Source organism: Pyrgilauda ruficollis, unplaced genomic scaffold (assembly GCF_017590135.1).
Source record: "Pyrgilauda ruficollis isolate IOZ18807 unplaced genomic scaffold, ASM1759013v1 scaffold61, whole genome shotgun sequence".
NCBI classification, from domain to species: Eukaryota; Metazoa; Chordata; class Aves; order Passeriformes; family Passeridae; genus Pyrgilauda; species Pyrgilauda ruficollis.
The window spans coordinates 2,474,307-2,492,514 of NW_024527822.1; the positions used below are offsets into that span (position 1 = coordinate 2,474,307).

Sequence of the window (18,208 nt, forward strand, 5' to 3'; positions counted from 1 at the left end):
CTGTGCCCTCTCAGGGCACATAAGTAACCTCAAACCTTCAGCAGAATCCCCTGGGCCTGCACAGTTCTTGTTTGCACCGATAGATGGTGGTGTCATAATTATTATTTTAGATCAGACAAACCAGTTTTCTCTTTCTGCATAGTTTATTTAGGGCTGGGAGAAGGAAACATGATGTCTAAATCACAATAGGAAGTTCTTGAAATTGCCATTTCAGTTACTTCAGCCAGAGCAGAGCATGCACACAGTTTTCCTGTGCTGCTGTCCCTGCTCCTGTCACAGAGAATTACTACTTGATTTGTAATTCTACAATTCTATGACTTTTAAGTTAGAAGACCCACAAGACTCATTGAGTCCAACTCCTGGCCTTGTGCAGGACATCCCAAGTATCTCACCATGTGCCCACGAGTGTTGTCCAAACAAATCTTGAACTCTGTCAGGCTCACTGCTGTGGCCACTTCCCTTGGGAGCCTGTTCCATTGCCCAGCCACCCTCTGGGTGAAGAATCCTTTCCTGATATCTAACTTAAACTACCCCTGACACAACTTCAGACCATTCCCTTGGGTCCTATCACTGGTCACTAGAGAGAAGAAATCAGTGCCAGCCCCTCTGCTGCCCATCACAAAGATGCAGCCCACCAGGAGCTCTCCCCTCTCCAGTGTTAGGAGTGAGTGCTGTGAGAGCGAGAGAGACCTGCACTCACTCTCCTGCCTCTGCCTCCTTTGGAACCATGGAGTTACAACACCAACCACGGTTACCTAAGCATCTTTGCTATACTGAACTGTAAGTGCAGAGAGGAATCTAGTGAGAAATAAGCCATTCTGGAAATTAAACAGTATTTTTATTATGGATATTCTGTCAAGGCTTGACAGAGCAGTTAGAGGAAATGCTTTTTGTCAGTTACATAATTCGAAATAAAAATACCAGAATCATTACTACAAACACTTTTTTTGCTCTACAAGTAAAGCAAATGACCTTGATTACAAGAAAAGTTATACTTCTAAGCCATCCAACTTGGGAAGTTTTGAATTCCATTTCTCATTGTCCAGTTCTAGAACTTCATAAAAGGAACTTGAAGCGGTTTTTCTGCTGCGCGCTTCAGAGCCAACGCGTAGGTATAAACCCTGGCATCTACTGCCAGGTGCTCCTCTGCTACCAGTTCTGAAAAAAAAATAAATTATGAGATGCTGTTAAAACCTCACTTTTACAGAAATGTAAGTCCTTGCTAAATGAAGATGTGTAGCATTCCAGACACTGCAAACTCCTCCTGCTATCACTAACTCGCCTACCTGGCCAGGTCTCTCACAGATTTTTGCTTAACATACAGTTTTCCAGGGTGAGAGATGATACCAGGAGCCCTGAGAAGGGATTCCTGAAGCTCATGTTAGTGCATTGAATGTGTCAGAAAGCTCTTACCATCAATCCTTTGCAGCAGGTCATTCTTTGGAAGTGAAACAACTTCCACAAATTCTAGGAGAGAAGAAAAAGGTTTACACATCCTTAAATTTGTGAACAGTAAAGAAATTCACCTCTGTTTTCTGTTTCTTGCAATTTAGAAGGGGAAAGAAACTGATTTAATGCTCATCACCATCCAAAACTTGTGAGCTTTCATATATCAAAAAAAGGTCAATTAAATGGGGAAAGGCAGTGACTGGGCTCACTAAAAAACATGTTTGGCAGAAAAAAGCTGGGAAAAAAGTGTAGCTGGTAGCTATGAAGAATAAGAATCCCCAAAACAGAAACCTACCTTTTGAGAATGAAAAACACATTGTTGAAGAAAACTTGTTTGGCTTCTCCTGGTACAGGAATGGATTGGAGATGCATTTCAAGACCAAACCATCTCAAAGGGTTTGTTAATGGTGAGTTTTTGCTGGTTTACCCCTCCCCTGTCTCTCTGAATTACTTGTCTTCAGGGCTTGACCTACAGCTGTTGGGGGGTCAGTAATTGGTATTTCCTGAAATACTGGTGCTATAGGTGCAATACTGGGAAAGATAATTGACGCAATAATGCCCCACAGGAATTTGCATCTAGGCCAAAGTCAACCTCAGGCACATTTGATTAGGGTCGGGAGATTTCCCAAGCACAAATAAAAACCAGTTTTAACTGACTTTTTCTAAGTAAAACTTGCCATACGAAGAATCATGACCTTATTGTCAACGAGATCACAGTCACATTACGTACCTCCATCATCTGCAAGTGAAAAGAGTAGTGAGTTAAGGGGTTGAAATACACTGGAGTTTACAATTAAAAAGCATTTGATAGCTAACTGACTGTGAGTGACACTGCAATTACTTCCAGAGTGAAGCTACAACTGAGAGCGGTATCTAGGTTCACAAGTGCTTATGGCCCTCACTGCAATTTGGCACTGAAATGTTTTATTCTGAGTGTGCCAACAGCTGACACTTCATATCTGGGCTTCCCCACTGAATTCAGCAGAGACACACTCATCTTGACTGCAGGATGTGCAGTATCCAAATCAGCTAGGACAGGAGAGATGAGTGGTGGGGTTAATTGTTTTAAACCCATTGTTTTGTTATCTTCTCAAAATTTTCAAATAAATGGTACAAAACTCACCAAGGTTTTGCTTAGGTCTTGTGTTCTCAGCCTCATCTCCATTAATGATGACACTCACGATGTGTGTTGTGCTGTTTGACATTCCTGGGTCCAAGCACAGAGCTGCCAACAAGCACATGGAGAGGATTTTGCTATTTTTCAGAGCAGAAGTCAGGCACCTTGACATTTTAACAGAAGCTTTCACAGCAATGTATGTGATACAATAGGAGAATATATATTTGGCAGACATTTGTGCTGCAAGAGTAGTGAAAACTTTGTCTTCACATATTCTTAGAAGTAATGTTTCTGTAACTTCCAGCTCTTTTACAGATCCCTGGGAAGACTTGTTTTCACAGGCAAATGTACTTTTCATTCCATAGACTAAAGATTTGCTGTGAACTGTCCCTTATAGACTTCCTCAGTCTGTTGGTGTCTAATTTTGCCATCACCCGTCTCCAACCTCTCCCAATCCCCAGCATGCAGTTGTACCCAGTAACTGAGAGACGAGACTCAGCTGCAATGACACTTCCTCAAAATCCTAAATTGCCTCACCTACCTTCTCAAGTTTGATTAATGATCCTCATTTTGCCTTCATTTTATCTTATGTAGGAAGCATAGGATTGGAACAATCATGTTCCAAAGGATCTCTGAATTTGCTCCAGTTACTCTCCTTTCTTCTTTCCAGCTGGAGAACTTGAGTACTGTCACCTCCCCACAAGTACTGTCACCTCCCCACAGCTGACACAAGGGTGACCTCTGCATCATGCAGCTTTTTTTTTTTTCTAAGTTCACAGATGCTGTTCACAGAAGTCCAGCAATTTAGACCTTTACACTTTAAAATGCCAAATCACAGCTTGAATAATAGGGTTTTGTGCAAAGAATCTTAATTAATAGCAACTTCCTCCCTACAGACATCAAACTTACTTCAGACTGAAGTTCAGCAACTGAATCACATCAAGGAACAAAGTTTCACTTTTACAGCCATGAGATGCTACCCTGCTAATCTGCATAGGCTTTCCCTTTGGTTTAGAGCATTTCAGACATTCAGACTAGCCATCAAGACAGAATTAGCTTTGGTGGGAAAAAAATTAAAAAAAGCAAAGACCTGGAGTACATTCAATGACTTCCCCCTTGTACCCAGTTTCTTCCTTCAGCTCTCGAAGCGCAGCACTTTCTGCTGACTCGTTTTCCTCAATGAGGCCTGGGAGATACATAACACACAAAAACAATTAAAAGCTTCCCACTTAACTGCAATATCCACCCTGAGATCTAATCAAGCTTTCTGGAAGAGAGGAAAGAAACATCCTCACTGCTCTGTCTTTACAGAGGGATAAGTGTTAGGAAGGATTCCAGTCCCTGGATTCATTATGCTGCTGCCCACATCCTTAACCAATTATCTACAGAATCATGATGCCTTCCCCAAAAATGGCATTAATATTCTCATGAGGGAAAGAAGCCAAATGCTTTGACTCTTAGAGAAAGGAGAAGTGGAGGGAATTTTCTCCAATCTGCTAAAACAAGATTATTTTGTTTTTTCATTAAATATTCCTATTTTGGAATAGCACATGGAGCTCAGCACGGTTTTCCAGCTAGAGCTTCCTTAAGATCACAGAATGAACTAAGTTGGAAAAGACCTTGGAGATCATCAAGTCTAACCTATAAAATACATACAACCTATAAAATACATAAAGACTGACACTCCAAGCACATCTAAACACACTGAACCATATGTGACTCATCCCAATGTTTCAGCAACCTACCTGCAGGAAATTCCAAGCAGTAGCCATTGATTGGGGGCCTGAACTGTTTCACCAGGACAATGCAGTCATAGTGCAGGGTTCTCTGCAGCACTGCTATCACTGCTACACCTACCACAGCCATGAGAGACACAAGGACATGGAATGTGAGCATAGCAGAAAGTGAGATTTTAGTGCCAGATCTGGAAAGGAACCCACACATTGCTGCTCTGAGCATTAAATGTTTAGATGTCTGCTCCAGAATCCTGATTGATGAATTTAAGCTCTTTAAAACATGCATGGTGAGATCTTCAAAGCTCCCCAGCAAGCCAGAGGCACACAAACCAAGCAAGACTCAGCCTCAGGGAAGGGCTCTCCTGTCTACAAAACCTGCTTGAAAGGCTCTGTAGGGAACTCTCTCCATTTCTAAATCATGTCCCAAAGAGCCCCTTGGCCCCTAACAGCAGACCCAGTCACCAGTTTGTGAGCTACTCTGTGTCAGGGCACCCCGGATGTCTTAGGAAGTGCTCCATCCTTTTAAAGTGAACACAACGACCTTGGGAAAACACTCCCACCAGTAAGGTTCTGATTCTTTAGCACTTCAGTTAGCCTTTCATTAGCTCAGGGTATAGCCAGCTCTGCCAAGCCACCTGTTCCACATCCTCATTCATTCAGGAACAGGTCAGCTCAAAATCTGCATTGTCAGCTTATCAGAAAGACTTTCACAGGAAAAAAAATGCAAACAGAAAAAGCCACCAATTCTTACCATCAGCTGTAACTCCCTTTTTGTTGCCAGTACGCTTTACAGTTTCCCAAGTTCTGTTTAAACAGAGAAAAGAACAAATGTGTACATAAATCATCTTCTACCCTTGCTACTTTCACTTAAAGCAAAATGTACCATCACACAGTGAGGTCTTGTAAGAAGCAGCAGGCCATAGGCAGGCCCTGTCATACACTGGCACTATAAAATGTCTATAGTACAGTTTTCTTTTGCCTACTTAAGGGGCAGAGAGAAAATAGTTAATTTTAGTTACACAAAAGATTCAATCTTGCTAATTTTAAGAGGATACTCTGCTGATGAACTGGGAGGCACTAGAGAAAGCAATCAGTACAGAATCTAACACATTAAGGGGAGGGAACTGAAGCCATGTTGTAACACCTACATAAATACAGCAAAACTAAAGAGTACAAAAGAATTGGACAGAAATTATAACATACAAGAGGACATTAATTTGTCAATAATATGCAGGATCCAGCACCATCAGCAAGGAAAAAGGAGCCCATAATGAAGAACCAGAAAAGCCACAGGATGGACTCTGGTTGTCACAGGTAGTTGCACAGCTGGAACTTGCTTCTGTGTAGCATCTTTCCAAAGAACTGGAAATGCAGCAAATCCAGGTCAATGTGCCCAAAAGGGTTTAGGAGCCAAATTCAATCCCAATGCTTGCACATCTGCCAGAGTAAGAGTCTCTCCTCTGAACAGCAGGAACTCTGAAGGAACTGCTCATCTTGTGTGAGTGATGTGTTTGTAATGCTCATGTTCTCTAGCCTAGGGCCAGTCTGTGCAATTGGCAATCTGGAATACCAGAGAGGCAATTACCTGGTTTTCCCAAAGGGATCAGTGTAAGTTGTTTCTGCAAGCTTCAACCATTTTCTTTCTACAATTACCTAAAATAAAGAATTCTTTGTTAAATACATTATAAAATCAATCCCAAAGAATTGGGAGAAAGAGCACAGCTATTTTTAAGTTCTTTTGAAGACAAATTTCAGCATCACATCACATGCAGGAATGTGCAACAGCATTCCTGTTGCTAATACAGGAAAAAAAAAGACTCTAAATTCTTCAATATTAATAAAAATATAACCCCAAGACAGTAGTTTCTCTTAACAGGAGTTTTATAACCAAGTTCTCTTAACAGGAGTTTTATAACCAAGTTTTGATGAATTCAGTGGGATTTTATCTACTGCAAAATCCTAATTTTTTAGTAGGATTTTGCAAGGGTAATATATCAGCTGCAAAAGAGTCTCTGTGCAGCCCAGAGACTTCAGCTACGCTGGTGCTCACGAGTGCCCCCTTAGCAGGGAGCACAGCCCAAAAGCTGAGCATGCAAGACTGAAAACCAAGCTACCCTAAAACCTTTCTTGCCCTGATCCCCGACTGTGGCCTCGTGTAACTGCTGTATTCTGCAGCTGTGAGAGTGACACTTATCTGTCCCTTCAGGCTTCTGAGAGCTGCTGAGTGAGTGCTTGGCTTTAACACTGTGACCAAATGTCTTTTCTGGGCTAAGTGAGTTTATTTTCCCTATGATGTTTCCTCGTCTTTTATGCAATTCTGTTAAAAGAGAAACATCCCTAGATATTAGCCTAGCAGTTTGTTCTTTTACTGTAACTTGTTTTAAAATGAGTTATTTCGATTTCTTTTTCTACTACTTTCATGGGTAAAAACCATCTGCTTATAACAGCCTGAATGTTCCTTCCCAGAAAAAGGAAGAATGAAGTAAGAGCAGTTCCCACTTTCATGGAAGATAGTCCAGCATCAGGCCACACTCTTACTGCACAGTTACAAAACCACTTCTGATATAAGAGCCACTGGCAGAAAGAGGGTAAAAACTTCTCTGTATTAAGCCCACAAAATGATGAAAAAAGTAAATAGCTTAAAATATGTAAGACCTAATTACAAATTTCCAGTGATATGAAAGAGCACATTGTTTAAAAAAGAGAATAACTAAGAAACACTACAAAAAAAAACAAAACAAAAAAACCCAAACAACAACAAACCAAACAAAGAAAACCATAAAAAAACTATACATAACCAAACCTAAAGAGGATAAAATGAAAATGCTGCCTGCAAAATACCCAGCTCTTAATAGAAAACCCAAAATGATTACAAAAATTAAATCCTTTATGCTTGTGAAATATTCATATTAAGAAATGCCTAAGAGAAAAGACATAATACAAACAAATCTTTCCTTGTGCCATGAAACCAGAAGAAATTACAAGAGTGTGTTCACTCCACAAGGAACAAATAAAAGAAATCACATTTGTTTTAACAAGAGCAGGACACTGCCAAACCTGCCTTAACACCAAAGATTAACTTTGAAGAGTTCACTTTAAAGGGAACAGAAACAAATATAGCAGTTCAGGGTGAAAGTGCTTCTAATAAGAATGAAGTACCTCCAGAATCCTTTCTTAGGACTGGTATTATTCTTACTACTTCCTTACTGATGTCTTTCAAACAGCAATTATATCAACTCAAATCCTTTCAGCAAACACAAAACGTGGTACAATCCTAAATGGTAAAGCAACCCTTGGTGCTTTGCCACCTTAAAGAAACAGAAAACTGTTTGAAAGAGAAAATTGTTGCTGAGTTTCATAACCCACCAATTTGTAAAGTCTCTCAGAGATATCAGCATTATTTCTGAATAGTGAAAAACCTCCTGAAGAGACAATACAAGAAACAGATGCAAAATCTGAAAAAAAAGAGAAGCAGCTCAAAATAATTCAACACAGTAGATTTTTCTCTCCTCACGGATAATTTGTATAATTATTTCAATAAAGAGGAATGTCACATCTTTTAAACTCTCTGACAATCAGGAAGAAGTTTTGTGTCTACTGAATAGGTTTTTATGAACATCCAGCCTCTCTAGCATTTTGAACTGTGCACTCACAAACTCACAAATAATTGTCATTTAACAACAAAAAGTGTCAAACCCAAGCATGCTGTACCTCTTCCTTAAGGACGAATTGTTTAGCTGTTTTTGCAACTTCTGTGGATGTCTCAGCTGCCATTTTCAGGAATGTCAGGTTTTTCCCCTCCTGTGCAAAGTCCAGATATATAAGAAACAAAATCAATATTTGCTTTCAGTGTAAAGTTAAAAGGTTCATTTCTGCACCGTAAATTAACAAATATAGCTTGTTGGAGAAAGTCAGGGACGTGTGAAGGCAAGTTCATATCATGTTTTCAGCTCCACCCAGTGATTTCAGAGCCAAATAATTCAAAGGAGAAATGTAAATTTGGTTCAAATTCCTGATTTGTAAGTTTAATAGTCCTATCAGCTGTCAGGTAGCTATGCCAGCTGAAGACACTTTTGTTAACTATTCAGATGTCAGACATATATACAGACAATTAATGCATTTCAAATAGTTTCATTCTGAACTGGGTGAAATGCTCTGTCAACAGTGTCTGGACAGCAGAACTGTGCACTCCACCGTGAAAGTGCAAAAAAAAATACCTTATACCAAGAGGACTTCAGTGGTAAAAACTGTCTGCTATTAAAAATAATAACTAGAACCTACCTCCAGCTTACATCACAAATAAACACATAAATGACTCAATCCTTCCACAAAAACAAGGTCAAAAAACTACATGTGTGTTGCAAGCCTGTGCAGCACATGGGGCAGGTGTGATGGTGTGACCATGGCATGTCAGTCTCTTACTGGGAATGATGTGCCCAACACCATGCAAAAGGCAGCATTTTCTTTAAAAAAATGCCCAAAGCAAGGCTCTGGGCACCCGTGAAAGTGCAAAAAAAAATACCTTATACCAAGAGGACTTCAGTGGTAAAAACTGTCTGCTATTAAAAATAATAACTAGAACCTACCTCCAGACTTCGGTGGTAAAAACTGTCTGCTATTAAAAATAATAACTAGAACCTACCTCCAGCTTACATCACAAATAAACACATAAATGACTCAATCCTTCTACTAAAAACATGGTCAAAAAACTACCTGTGTGTTGCAAGCCTGTGCAGCACATGGGGCAGGTGTGATGGTGTGACCATGGCATGTCAGTCTCTTACTGGGAATGATGTGCCCAACACCATGCAAAAGGCAGCATTTTCTTTAAAAAAATGCCCAAAGCAAGGCTCTGGGCACCTGCCTCAGCCTGCAGCCTCAGGAAAGTGAGATTATGCACTCCCCCAATCCAGTTCCAGCCTAAGGACACAGCAGGCAAAAAAAAAAAGTGTTAGAGACTGACCCTGTGTCACTGTGGAACTACAGGGAACTTTCAGCACAGAAACTCATACCAGAAAACCATCATGAATCATAAGGAAAAGCCAGTGAAAAGAAACAAATCAGTTTACACCAGGAGAAATGAGATGAGATAATCTTAAAGATCTCAATCATCCATAGCACTGACATTCATAATCTTTCCAAAAAGTCAAAAAGAATCTTTCCATGACTTCAACTATGGATTAATAAGGCTCTGTGTGGTCTCTAGCAAAGAACAGTACAAAGTGTGTGAAAAGTTTCTCTGTCACACCCAACTTCAGTACTTTCATTTTTCACTTCATCTTAATCCTTTTTGTGGTAACATCTGTTGCACGCTATTGAAACATGAAAGAGCAACAATCAGCTTTGTTACATAGCTGATTGACCTTTACTTGCAGTAAGTAGTTAAAAGGAACAGGCAGGAATAAATACTTCTGTTTATCAGCAGGAGTAAAACTAAGGTACATGACACCATTTCCTTGGTTTGTACACAGGGCAGGCTCTCTTAAGTCTTAAGAAAGTGGTTCTGGATGAAGCAGGTCATAGAGGTCAAAAGTGCAGATTTGTTTTATGTAATGAAAAGAAACCCTGACCTGTTAAACCAAATTCTCTTCCTTCAAAAATATGTTCTATAATATTCTCTTCAGGCAATGAAGCTCCTTTTCAAAACCACTTAGTTTTATTATCTACCTTACCAGTATCTGTGTGACAAACTGCTCAGTTGCTTGTGTTCCAGTTTCTATCCCACTTCAGTGAGCTGTTCCAATGTTTGGAACTCCCTTCTCTTAGGACTGAAGAGTTTTATCTGGACAATGGCCATGGTCTCATGCTGTGACTCTCAAATACTCTCAAAAATCAAGCTTTCCACCAAAGACAGGCAAAAGAAGCACAGCCCAGGAGAAACAGTCAAAGGAGGCTCTGTGTGATGCCTTTAAAAACACAAAAGCCTTACAGACCCAGCTACAGCAAATTCACCTCCTACATTTGGAAAGAATTATAGCCTTTTGCATTGTCAATATAAATATATCAAAGGAGTGGAGAGTGAACCACAGCCTTGTTGAAGTTGTGTTTGGATTGGGCTAAGTCTTACTCTTCCCTCACAGGAAATCCTGTTCCATTGATCACCCCAATCCTTCTGCACAAATACCTCCGTATCTTTCTCAAATGTGGATTACCACAGTTGTATAATGAAAAAAAAAACCACTAAAACCTCATCTCATGGCAGAACCTGTTTTCAAAACAGCTCGAGAGATTCAGCAGTGACTTGCCACTTAAAACAACAACAACAAAAAAAATACACAGTTTCAGTGCTTTGAATTATCACTAAATCCTAAAATGGGTGAACACCCCCTCAAAGAAAGGGGAACGCTGATCTAGCCCAGCTTCTGTAGTTTGGGTCTCCTCCACAAGTGGGTGCAGTAACTCTATGTATATTGACATTTTTAGAAGCTCCACAAAACCAGTATTTTTGTCCAGATTCAGTTGGCAGTACAGAAGTGAGAATTTCTGCTGTTAGAAAGCTGAAATACTGTTTGCTTAAATGAAGGCTGCAGTTCTGGCATCTCACATTAGTCATGCTGTCAAGGACAGCAACAACTCTTGTTCATAAACAAAATTAGCTGCAACTGAAAATTAAATTTAACACTAAAATGTGAGGTTTCTAAAGGCCTCTTTAGCTTCCAGAACATGCCTTGTCTTGCAGTTCTTCTATCTCATAAAATTCCCTCAGCACATGAATATGAGTTTATTTGAGTTAAAAATTCAATGCAGCTGATACAGAAGCCTGGCTACCTGACTTAGGATTACATGAGCTCTAAGAATATACATTTTTAATTGTTATAAATCCAATCTTAAGAATATGTCAAAGTGCCCACATTTATCAGCTGCCTTAACATGAATCAACAGCACTCAAACAATCAGTTATGGGGGAAAATAAATGTTTTCTACTTTGTCTAGTAGTTTTTGTGCCCAATATTAGAGTGTACTGCTGGCAAATCATGCTACTTCTTCCATTTATTTCAAACTAGGGTCAAATTCTATCCTGAAAAAGCCATGTCATTTATAAAATGTGAAACTTTATTCCCATTGCTTATTTCTTTATTGAGTGGCTTCCTTTCAAGGCAGCATCCAGCCTGCTACAGTTCCCAAACTATCTTTCCTAGCAGTTAAAATCTTAAGCCAACTGAGGTCTGTGAATCAGTTCAAGAGAGAAGTCAAGATATCAGAACTATACTTCAATATTAATAGTTAGATAGATGGATTAGCTTCCCTAAGTCACTTTTCAGAAGACATTCTCTGATCCAAACACACATTCCAGCTGACAGCAACCAGATTTAATGGAAGCTCACCAATGGGGGTCCCATGGCAAACTCAAGGTCAAGGTCAAACAAAATACAGATACTTTTCTTCTTATAAGGAATGTGCAAAAGAAACACTGGCAACATTTTATGCACGATTTAACCAACAGCACTCCGAGATACCTAAGCTGAAGACACACATCATTAAAAACTCCCAAGGCAATTTAAACTTGTTACTTGCACTTTAGTGCTACGATTCTAGAAACAAAATCAATTTAAAAGCAATTAAGTTGAGGGGAGGGAGAAAAGTGGGGGAGAGCGTTTCATTTTTATCATGGTATCTAAGAGCATGGATGACCCACTGAGTGCCAAATAAAACATGGGCAAGTAGCTGCAAAGCAAACAAGGATTATCTCACAGAAGCAGAAGGGTGAGAGGCAGCTCCGCGGTGTTATCAAACTTCCCAACAGCTGAGGGGTCACACAGCTGGGGAGACATCCCCGGACACAGGAGGGAACATCGCATGGAAACAACGCCGTGCAGGGGACACAACAGCTGAACCACGGGGCTTAAACATCCCCCATGTTAATGCTAGACTTGGGACTGAACAAAATGAAATAGTGGTTGATAAAAATATTAACGCGAGCTGGCAATGCGAGCTCACAGCCCGGGGCTGCAGCCAAAGCTCCAGCCCCTCTCCCCGGCCCGGGTGAGACCCACTGAGCCCCGTGCACAGTTCTGCGTCCCAGCGCTACAAGGACGTGGAGCTGTCAGAGAAAGTCCACAGGAGGCCACAAAGTTGATAAAATGACCTCCTACACCTCCCCTACAAAGACAGGTTGAGAAAATTGGAGAAGGTTGCGCGGAGAGTTCAGAGCACCTTCCAGCACCTGCAGGAGCTACAGGGGAGCTGGAGAGGGCCTATCCATCAGAACTGCAGTGACAGAACAAGGGGTAATGGGTACAAATTGAAATAGGGGAAATTTAGGTGAGATATTAGGAAGAAATCCTTTACTGTGAGGGTGGTGAGACACCAGAACAGATTGCCCAGGGAGCTGTGGATGCCAGGTCGGATAAAGCCTTGAGCAACCCGGTCTCACGGGTCCCCGCCCGTGGCAGGGGGTGATTGGAACTGGACGATCCTTAAGATCCCTTCCAGCCCCTTAACCTCCTAAGAGCCTATGAAACAGCTCCATGCAGGGCACAGGGAGGACAGCAGAACCTAAAGGATAAGGCGTTACTCAGCTCCTCCTGGGCTCGGGGCAGGGCAGAGCGAAGGCAGCGCTGCGGGACGCTCCGGGGCGCCGCCGGCACCGGGCAGCGCTGAGGCGGCGGGGGCGGGGCCGGGCCCTGTGCGCCGGCGATGGCGCCGGGCGGCGCCCGGAGCTGCGCGGGAGGTTCCGGGCGGAGCGGGAGCTTCCGGGAGCGGCCTGGCTGAGGAGGAGGAGGAGGAGGAAGAGGAGGATGAAGAAGGAGCAGGTGGCGCACTGCCAGTTCTCCGTGTGGTACCCGCTCTTCAAGGCAGTCACCATCCGCAGGTGTGGGCGGTGAGGGGCGTAGGGGAGCGCTGTGGGGCGAGCGTGGGGAGGAGTGTGCGGCCGGTGGGAGCGGCTGGGAGGAGTGTGGGGCGAGGGAGGGTGTGTGCCCCTCCCCTCAGCCCTGCTGGGGCTCACCTGCACTGCTGTGTCCGCTTCTGCGCTCCTCAGAGCAGGAGGGACGTGGAGCTCCTGGACGGGTCCACTGCAGGGCTGCGAGCGTGATTAAGGGAATGGAAAAGCTGAGGGAGCTGGGCCTGTTCAGGTCTGGGATCACGGGATGGTTTGGGTTAGCAGGGACCTTAAAGATCATCTGGTTTCAATCCCCTGCCATGGGCAAGGACACCTTCCTCTAGACCAGGTTGCTCCTTCCAGCCTTCAGGGATGGGGCAGCCACAGCTTCTCTGGGCAGCCTGTGCCAGGGCCTCACCACCCTCACAAGAAAGAATGTCTTCCTAATATCTATCTATCTGTTAATTTGAACCCATTCCCCCATGTGCTGTCACTACAAGCTCTTGTAAATAGTCTTGTTCCATCTTTCCTGCAAGTTCCCTTCAGGTACTGGAAGGAAAAAGAGATGACTGAGAGGGGACTTTATTAATGATGTAAATATCTAAAGAGGGGGTGCCAAAGGATGGACCAGGCTCTGCTTGGTGGTTCCCAGCAATAGAAGGCAAAGGGCAGAAACTGATGCCCAGGAAGTTCCACCTGAACATGAGGAAGAATTTCTGTCCTGTGCAGTGACCGAGCACTGGAACAGATTGTGCAGAGAGGCTGTGGAGTCTCCCTTGCTGGAGCTATTCCAGAAGGGTCTGGACACATCCCTGTGCTCTGGGATTGCCCTGCTTGAGCAGGGAGGTCAGAGCAGACGAGCCCTGTGGTCCCTCCAGCCTGACCATTTTGGGATTCTGTGGGCTTGGGTGAGATAGGGCACCTGTGTGGGGCAGAGCTGGGCTGGAGGTGGTGAAGGATTGATTGAGCCATCAGCTGCAGTCCAGGGAGCTGGGGTCTTGTCTCTACATCCCAAGGGAGTGTTTTGGGAAGCCCTGGGGCAGGCCAGGTATCCCTGTGCTCCCTGCTCTCCTGGTGGGACTCCATGCTGAGCATCAGAAGATATCCACACTGTTCCTACTTGCCTGCTTAAACTGTGACTGGATAGATCCAACCCAAGTGGCCACCTTGGTGTTTCTGTGTATTTCTGGAAGCCACAGAAAATTCTGCAGTTTCTAAGGTGCTGCTGCAGGTCATGGGATGGTTACAAGAGCTACCAGTAGCTCAGGAAAGTCGAGATAGCCACCCTGTTGGATCAAAAAGTGCTGACATCATGCTTTTAGTAATCAAAGCATTTGATCTTTTATCTTTCTTAGTGTTTAACGCAGGCTTATTTTTGGCAAGTTTGGTGACAGTCCTGCGTTTTGGAACATTAGGATGGCATAGGCAAATTTTGATTTGGATTTCAGAAAACCCTTGAGCAACATGTTGTCTCCTCACAAGCTGCACACAATTTTACTTGGAATTTCTTATAGCTTTGAAGGAGTGGGGCATTTTTGTATATTTCATCTAAAATGTTTGTCCTGTGCATCCATGGAGGGAAAATGGGCATTGCTTTTTTGGGTGAGGGATAAGATGGGTGAGAGAATTTTCTTCCATAATGTTAGAGGATAAAACATAGTATAGTGGGGGTATGTGCTATGAAAAAAACCAAATTGCTTTGTTCCACTAGGATTTTATTATAACAAATAATAATAAGGTATTAAAGAGATTTTCACATTTTTTCCAGTGTTATTCTTCCCCTGCCAGAGAATGTGAAAGAATATTTGCTGGATGATGGAACACTGGTGGTTTCTGGAAGGTAAATTTGTGTTTTCTCCCCAGCTTCCAAGTATTAGTGCCATTTTTCCTTCACAGCACCTTTTTGTAGATACATATTGTATTGAGCATAATGAGTTTTTCAATTTGACCAGTGTGACTGCAGTGAACCTCACGCTGTGTGAGCATGTGAATGGGCTGACTCTTGTTAGTACAGCTGGATTTGCTGATGCCTGAAGCAGATCCTAAAATCCATGAACTACAATTCCTTCTAGACCAAGTGGACAAAGTCCTTTCATTTTTTTTTTTTGTCCACCTTTCTGTAGGGAGTGTACCAGTCTCTGGGATGCTCAGCTGCTGGTTTGTGTTTGGTTCTTTGGATCTGGTTGGGTCCAGTTCACAGGCTTGACCTGTCCCATGACAGTCCAGGGGTGAAGTGACATTACCTGAGCTCAATTCTCAATAAAATAAGCTATATACAGACTCAGTAATTAGTAACATTTTGTATAATCACTTGCAATCCATGCATATGACAAAGCTGAATGTCCTGTATGGGCACCCATGTCAGGATTTTGGATGAAGAATGAGGTGGAGAGGTAGCAGGAACAGTTGGTAAGATCACAGGCCTTGCTTTTTGTTTCTGTGTAGGATCTCACTGTGTGGTTTCCTTGTGGAATGCTTGCTGCATGCATCTTGTTAATGATCAAACTCAAAAATCAGTCCTCACTCCATGATTCCCTAACTGGTAGTTTGCCCCTTGCAGAGCAACCAGTGAGGCTGTGAGTGAAAGGGAGCTTGGTTTGATTCATCAGCTATCAATTTATATAAACATTGAAGCTGTTTAAATGCCTTGTAAACATGAAAGGCATTGTTTCATTTTTCATTTCTAAATTCTTTTCCTTATTAAAGGATATCCAGAAAAATAGAATTGTTTTTTAAACTATCTTGGATCAGAAGTAGTATTGTCACCTGCATCTGCAGAATTGTGCAATTTATTTAGCAGCAGCTGTATATTTTAATAATCCTTCAGAAAAGCTGAAATGGAAGGTTTGACTTAACAGCTGTGTTCTACAATTTTGCTGTCTTCAATGGAGTAATGGACACCTGTATGATTGACTTAAATTACATTTTTAAGATGTTTGCATTTAAAATCCCTTTTAGAAAACATTTTTTTTCTCTGAGTTGAATTTCCTTAGTTGTAAGTGAATGTGATGACCTTGCAGTCAAGGCCAAGACTGCTTCTAACCTTCAGTGCACCCCTATCTGTCCTCTAGATCTCAAAAAAAATGGATTGATGGTTTAGTCCCTGTGGAAGTGCATTGAGGGACTGCAGAGACTCAGCTTGTCTAAGAATTGACTTTTGGCAGGGATGTGCATTTTACCTTGCCCTGTTTGCTGCACTCTCCACTTTCCATAGGATCTTCTTTTGCCTGTATGCTGAGTGTGAGGACATTTTCTTTTCAGAGCCAGAAATTCACAGGTCAACATTTGAAACTCAAGGTTTATGAATTTTTACTTGGAAAGGGAGTATGGAGTCAAAAATTTAAATTTAATTTATTTCAAAAAAATTAAATTTGTGTTCATGTCAGAGTAAAGTTGGAAAAGAATCATTGACAGAGTGTTGAAAAGCTTCAATTATGGTGTTTTAGAGCAAAAACTGATCTTCTATTTAAAAGAAGCAAAGTGTCCAGGGTAGGACCTAAGCCTAATGCCAGCTATTTGGTCTTTAGTTTTCAGTACTGGCATGTCTGATTTTTCTCTGCCAGGGTTTTGATGTTTAATCTTCTTATGAAAACATTTTGACATCAAGGGCTGGAAATGCTGTGGAAATGTAATGGGCATGGCCAAGTCAAACTCCAGTGCTTAATTTTTTTTCCTGTTAATTTTTTGTTTCAGAGAAGATCCGCCAAGTCATGCTCAGGAGGGGAGTGATGATGCAGAGGAGATACAGGTCAGTGTAAAATGCAAATTAATGTCAAGTCTCTTGAGAAAAATATGAGTGTATAACTTTTTCTGCATAATTTATAGATGTGGAGAGTCCTTCACTGAAATAATTATCATGTGGTAGTTGCCATGAAAAACATAAAAATGTGATCACTTATGCTGTGAAGTCAGGGAAACTTTGAGCTATTTCTGTGCTCTTTCACAGAAGACTTTTTTTTTTATTTTTCATTTCTTGATAATTGCATTTGTAATAATGATTGGGGAATGTTGAAATTGAACTTAATGCTGTTTCATGCCCTGAAAAATTAGGAGTATGTTTGGAGTAGTTACTTGAAGAAACAGTGAAAGTTTCTGAGGCCATAATAACTCAGAAGGCCATTCTAGAAGGAAAACACTGAAAAATGTTGTAATTGCAAGGTGACAGTAGGTACAACAAGGAGATGAAAAATAAATAAAAGTGAAGCTAATGGATCATGGGTCTAAGGATGGAAGTTCTGGAGCTGGAGACAAGCTGTAGATAGGGAAGACTGAGTTCTGAAAAGTCCATCTTTCTGATGTAAATCAAAATTGAAATACATACAGGTATCTTTTTATCAATGCTTTGGAGTAGTACTCCTGCTGAATATACAGTGTTTTTCCTGTCTTACTTTACAGCCAAAATAATTGCAGGATGATGATGATGTTATGCTGTCTGGGGCAATGTTTTGATGTACATGTTGTGAGAGGCTTCATGAATTCTGATGCTCTCATAAATGATAAAGGATGGCTCAGGAAGCTGGTAACCTTTGGTTTGTTCTTATTTTGAACAGTGGTCAGATGATGAGAACACTACAACACTTAAGGTAAGGTCCTGTAAAAGCCCAGTGTGGGTTTGTCAGCAGTTTCCTTCCTGCAGCCTTGTGATACAAACTTGTTGCTGGTTAGAGATATCTCTTGCTGTATTTAACTTTTTTCAGACCATTTTAGATGGATGGCAGTATAGATGTCTGCAACTTCAAAAAAGTTTTGCTGGCTTAATTTTATTTAACTAAAACAAAACACTTTTTCTTCATCCCTGACAATCATACACTTATTAGACTCTAGGAAATGAACTGCAGTACAGCTCTAAATATAGCTGTCTTTCATTTTCACCACTTTGAGTATCTCCAAATTATTTAATCAGATTGGATGCAGAAGAAACCAAGCCCCTGCAGCTCAATTTTCACAGCTCTTCTCTTGATGTGCCATTATTTCTTCTAAGTACATCTCTATCATGGTTTTTTTTTGTTTTGTTTTCCTGTCTTTATGGTCTCCTTGCACGTGGAATCAAGATCATAATGGATGCAGACCAGGCTTTCTTGATCT

General features: G+C 41.6%; 2 protein-coding genes across 12 annotated transcripts in view; one reads left to right on the plus strand and one right to left on the minus strand.

The window, feature by feature from the left end:
* Positions 1-820: 820 nt before the first annotated feature.
* Positions 821-12,924, minus strand: NUDT5 (nudix hydrolase 5). 8 transcript variants are annotated; one of them, XM_041483757.1, is made up of 11 exons: positions 12,818-12,923; positions 11,995-12,179; positions 8,014-8,103; positions 5,888-5,955; positions 5,054-5,106; positions 4,312-4,419; positions 3,657-3,752; positions 2,573-2,674; positions 2,180-2,188; positions 1,414-1,467; positions 821-1,158 (listed from the first exon to the last, which is right to left on the minus strand). In XM_041483757.1, exons 3-11 carry the CDS (start codon positions 8,074-8,076, stop codon positions 1,049-1,051), a joined length of 663 nt encoding a protein of 220 aa, XP_041339691.1. In that variant the 5' UTR covers positions 8,077-8,103; positions 11,995-12,179; positions 12,818-12,923; the 3' UTR covers positions 821-1,048. The 8 variants fall into 8 exon arrangements, with proteins under 8 accessions (XP_041339691.1, XP_041339690.1, XP_041339689.1 ...); XM_041483756.1 differs by having other exon boundaries at positions 12,799-12,904; XM_041483755.1 differs by lacking the exon at positions 11,995-12,179 and having other exon boundaries at positions 12,799-12,924.
* Positions 12,925-12,985: 61 nt separating this feature from the next.
* The window catches only part of CDC123 (cell division cycle 123), a 34,985-nt gene continuing 29,762 nt past the window's right edge, over positions 12,986-18,208 (plus strand). For 2 of the 4 annotated variants that reach the window (XM_041483750.1, XM_041483753.1), the window contains exons 1-4: positions 12,986-13,114; positions 14,892-14,963; positions 16,817-16,871; positions 17,674-17,706. In XM_041483750.1, the coding sequence (XP_041339684.1) occupies positions 13,041-13,114; positions 14,892-14,963; positions 16,817-16,871; positions 17,674-17,706 (234 nt within the window). In that variant the 5' untranslated portion in view covers positions 12,986-13,040. Of the gene's footprint in view, positions 13,115-13,262; positions 13,377-13,699; positions 13,717-14,891; positions 14,964-16,816; positions 16,872-17,673; positions 17,707-18,208 lie in introns of those variants that run through there. The other 2 variants (XM_041483751.1, XM_041483752.1) reach the window with 2 other exon arrangements.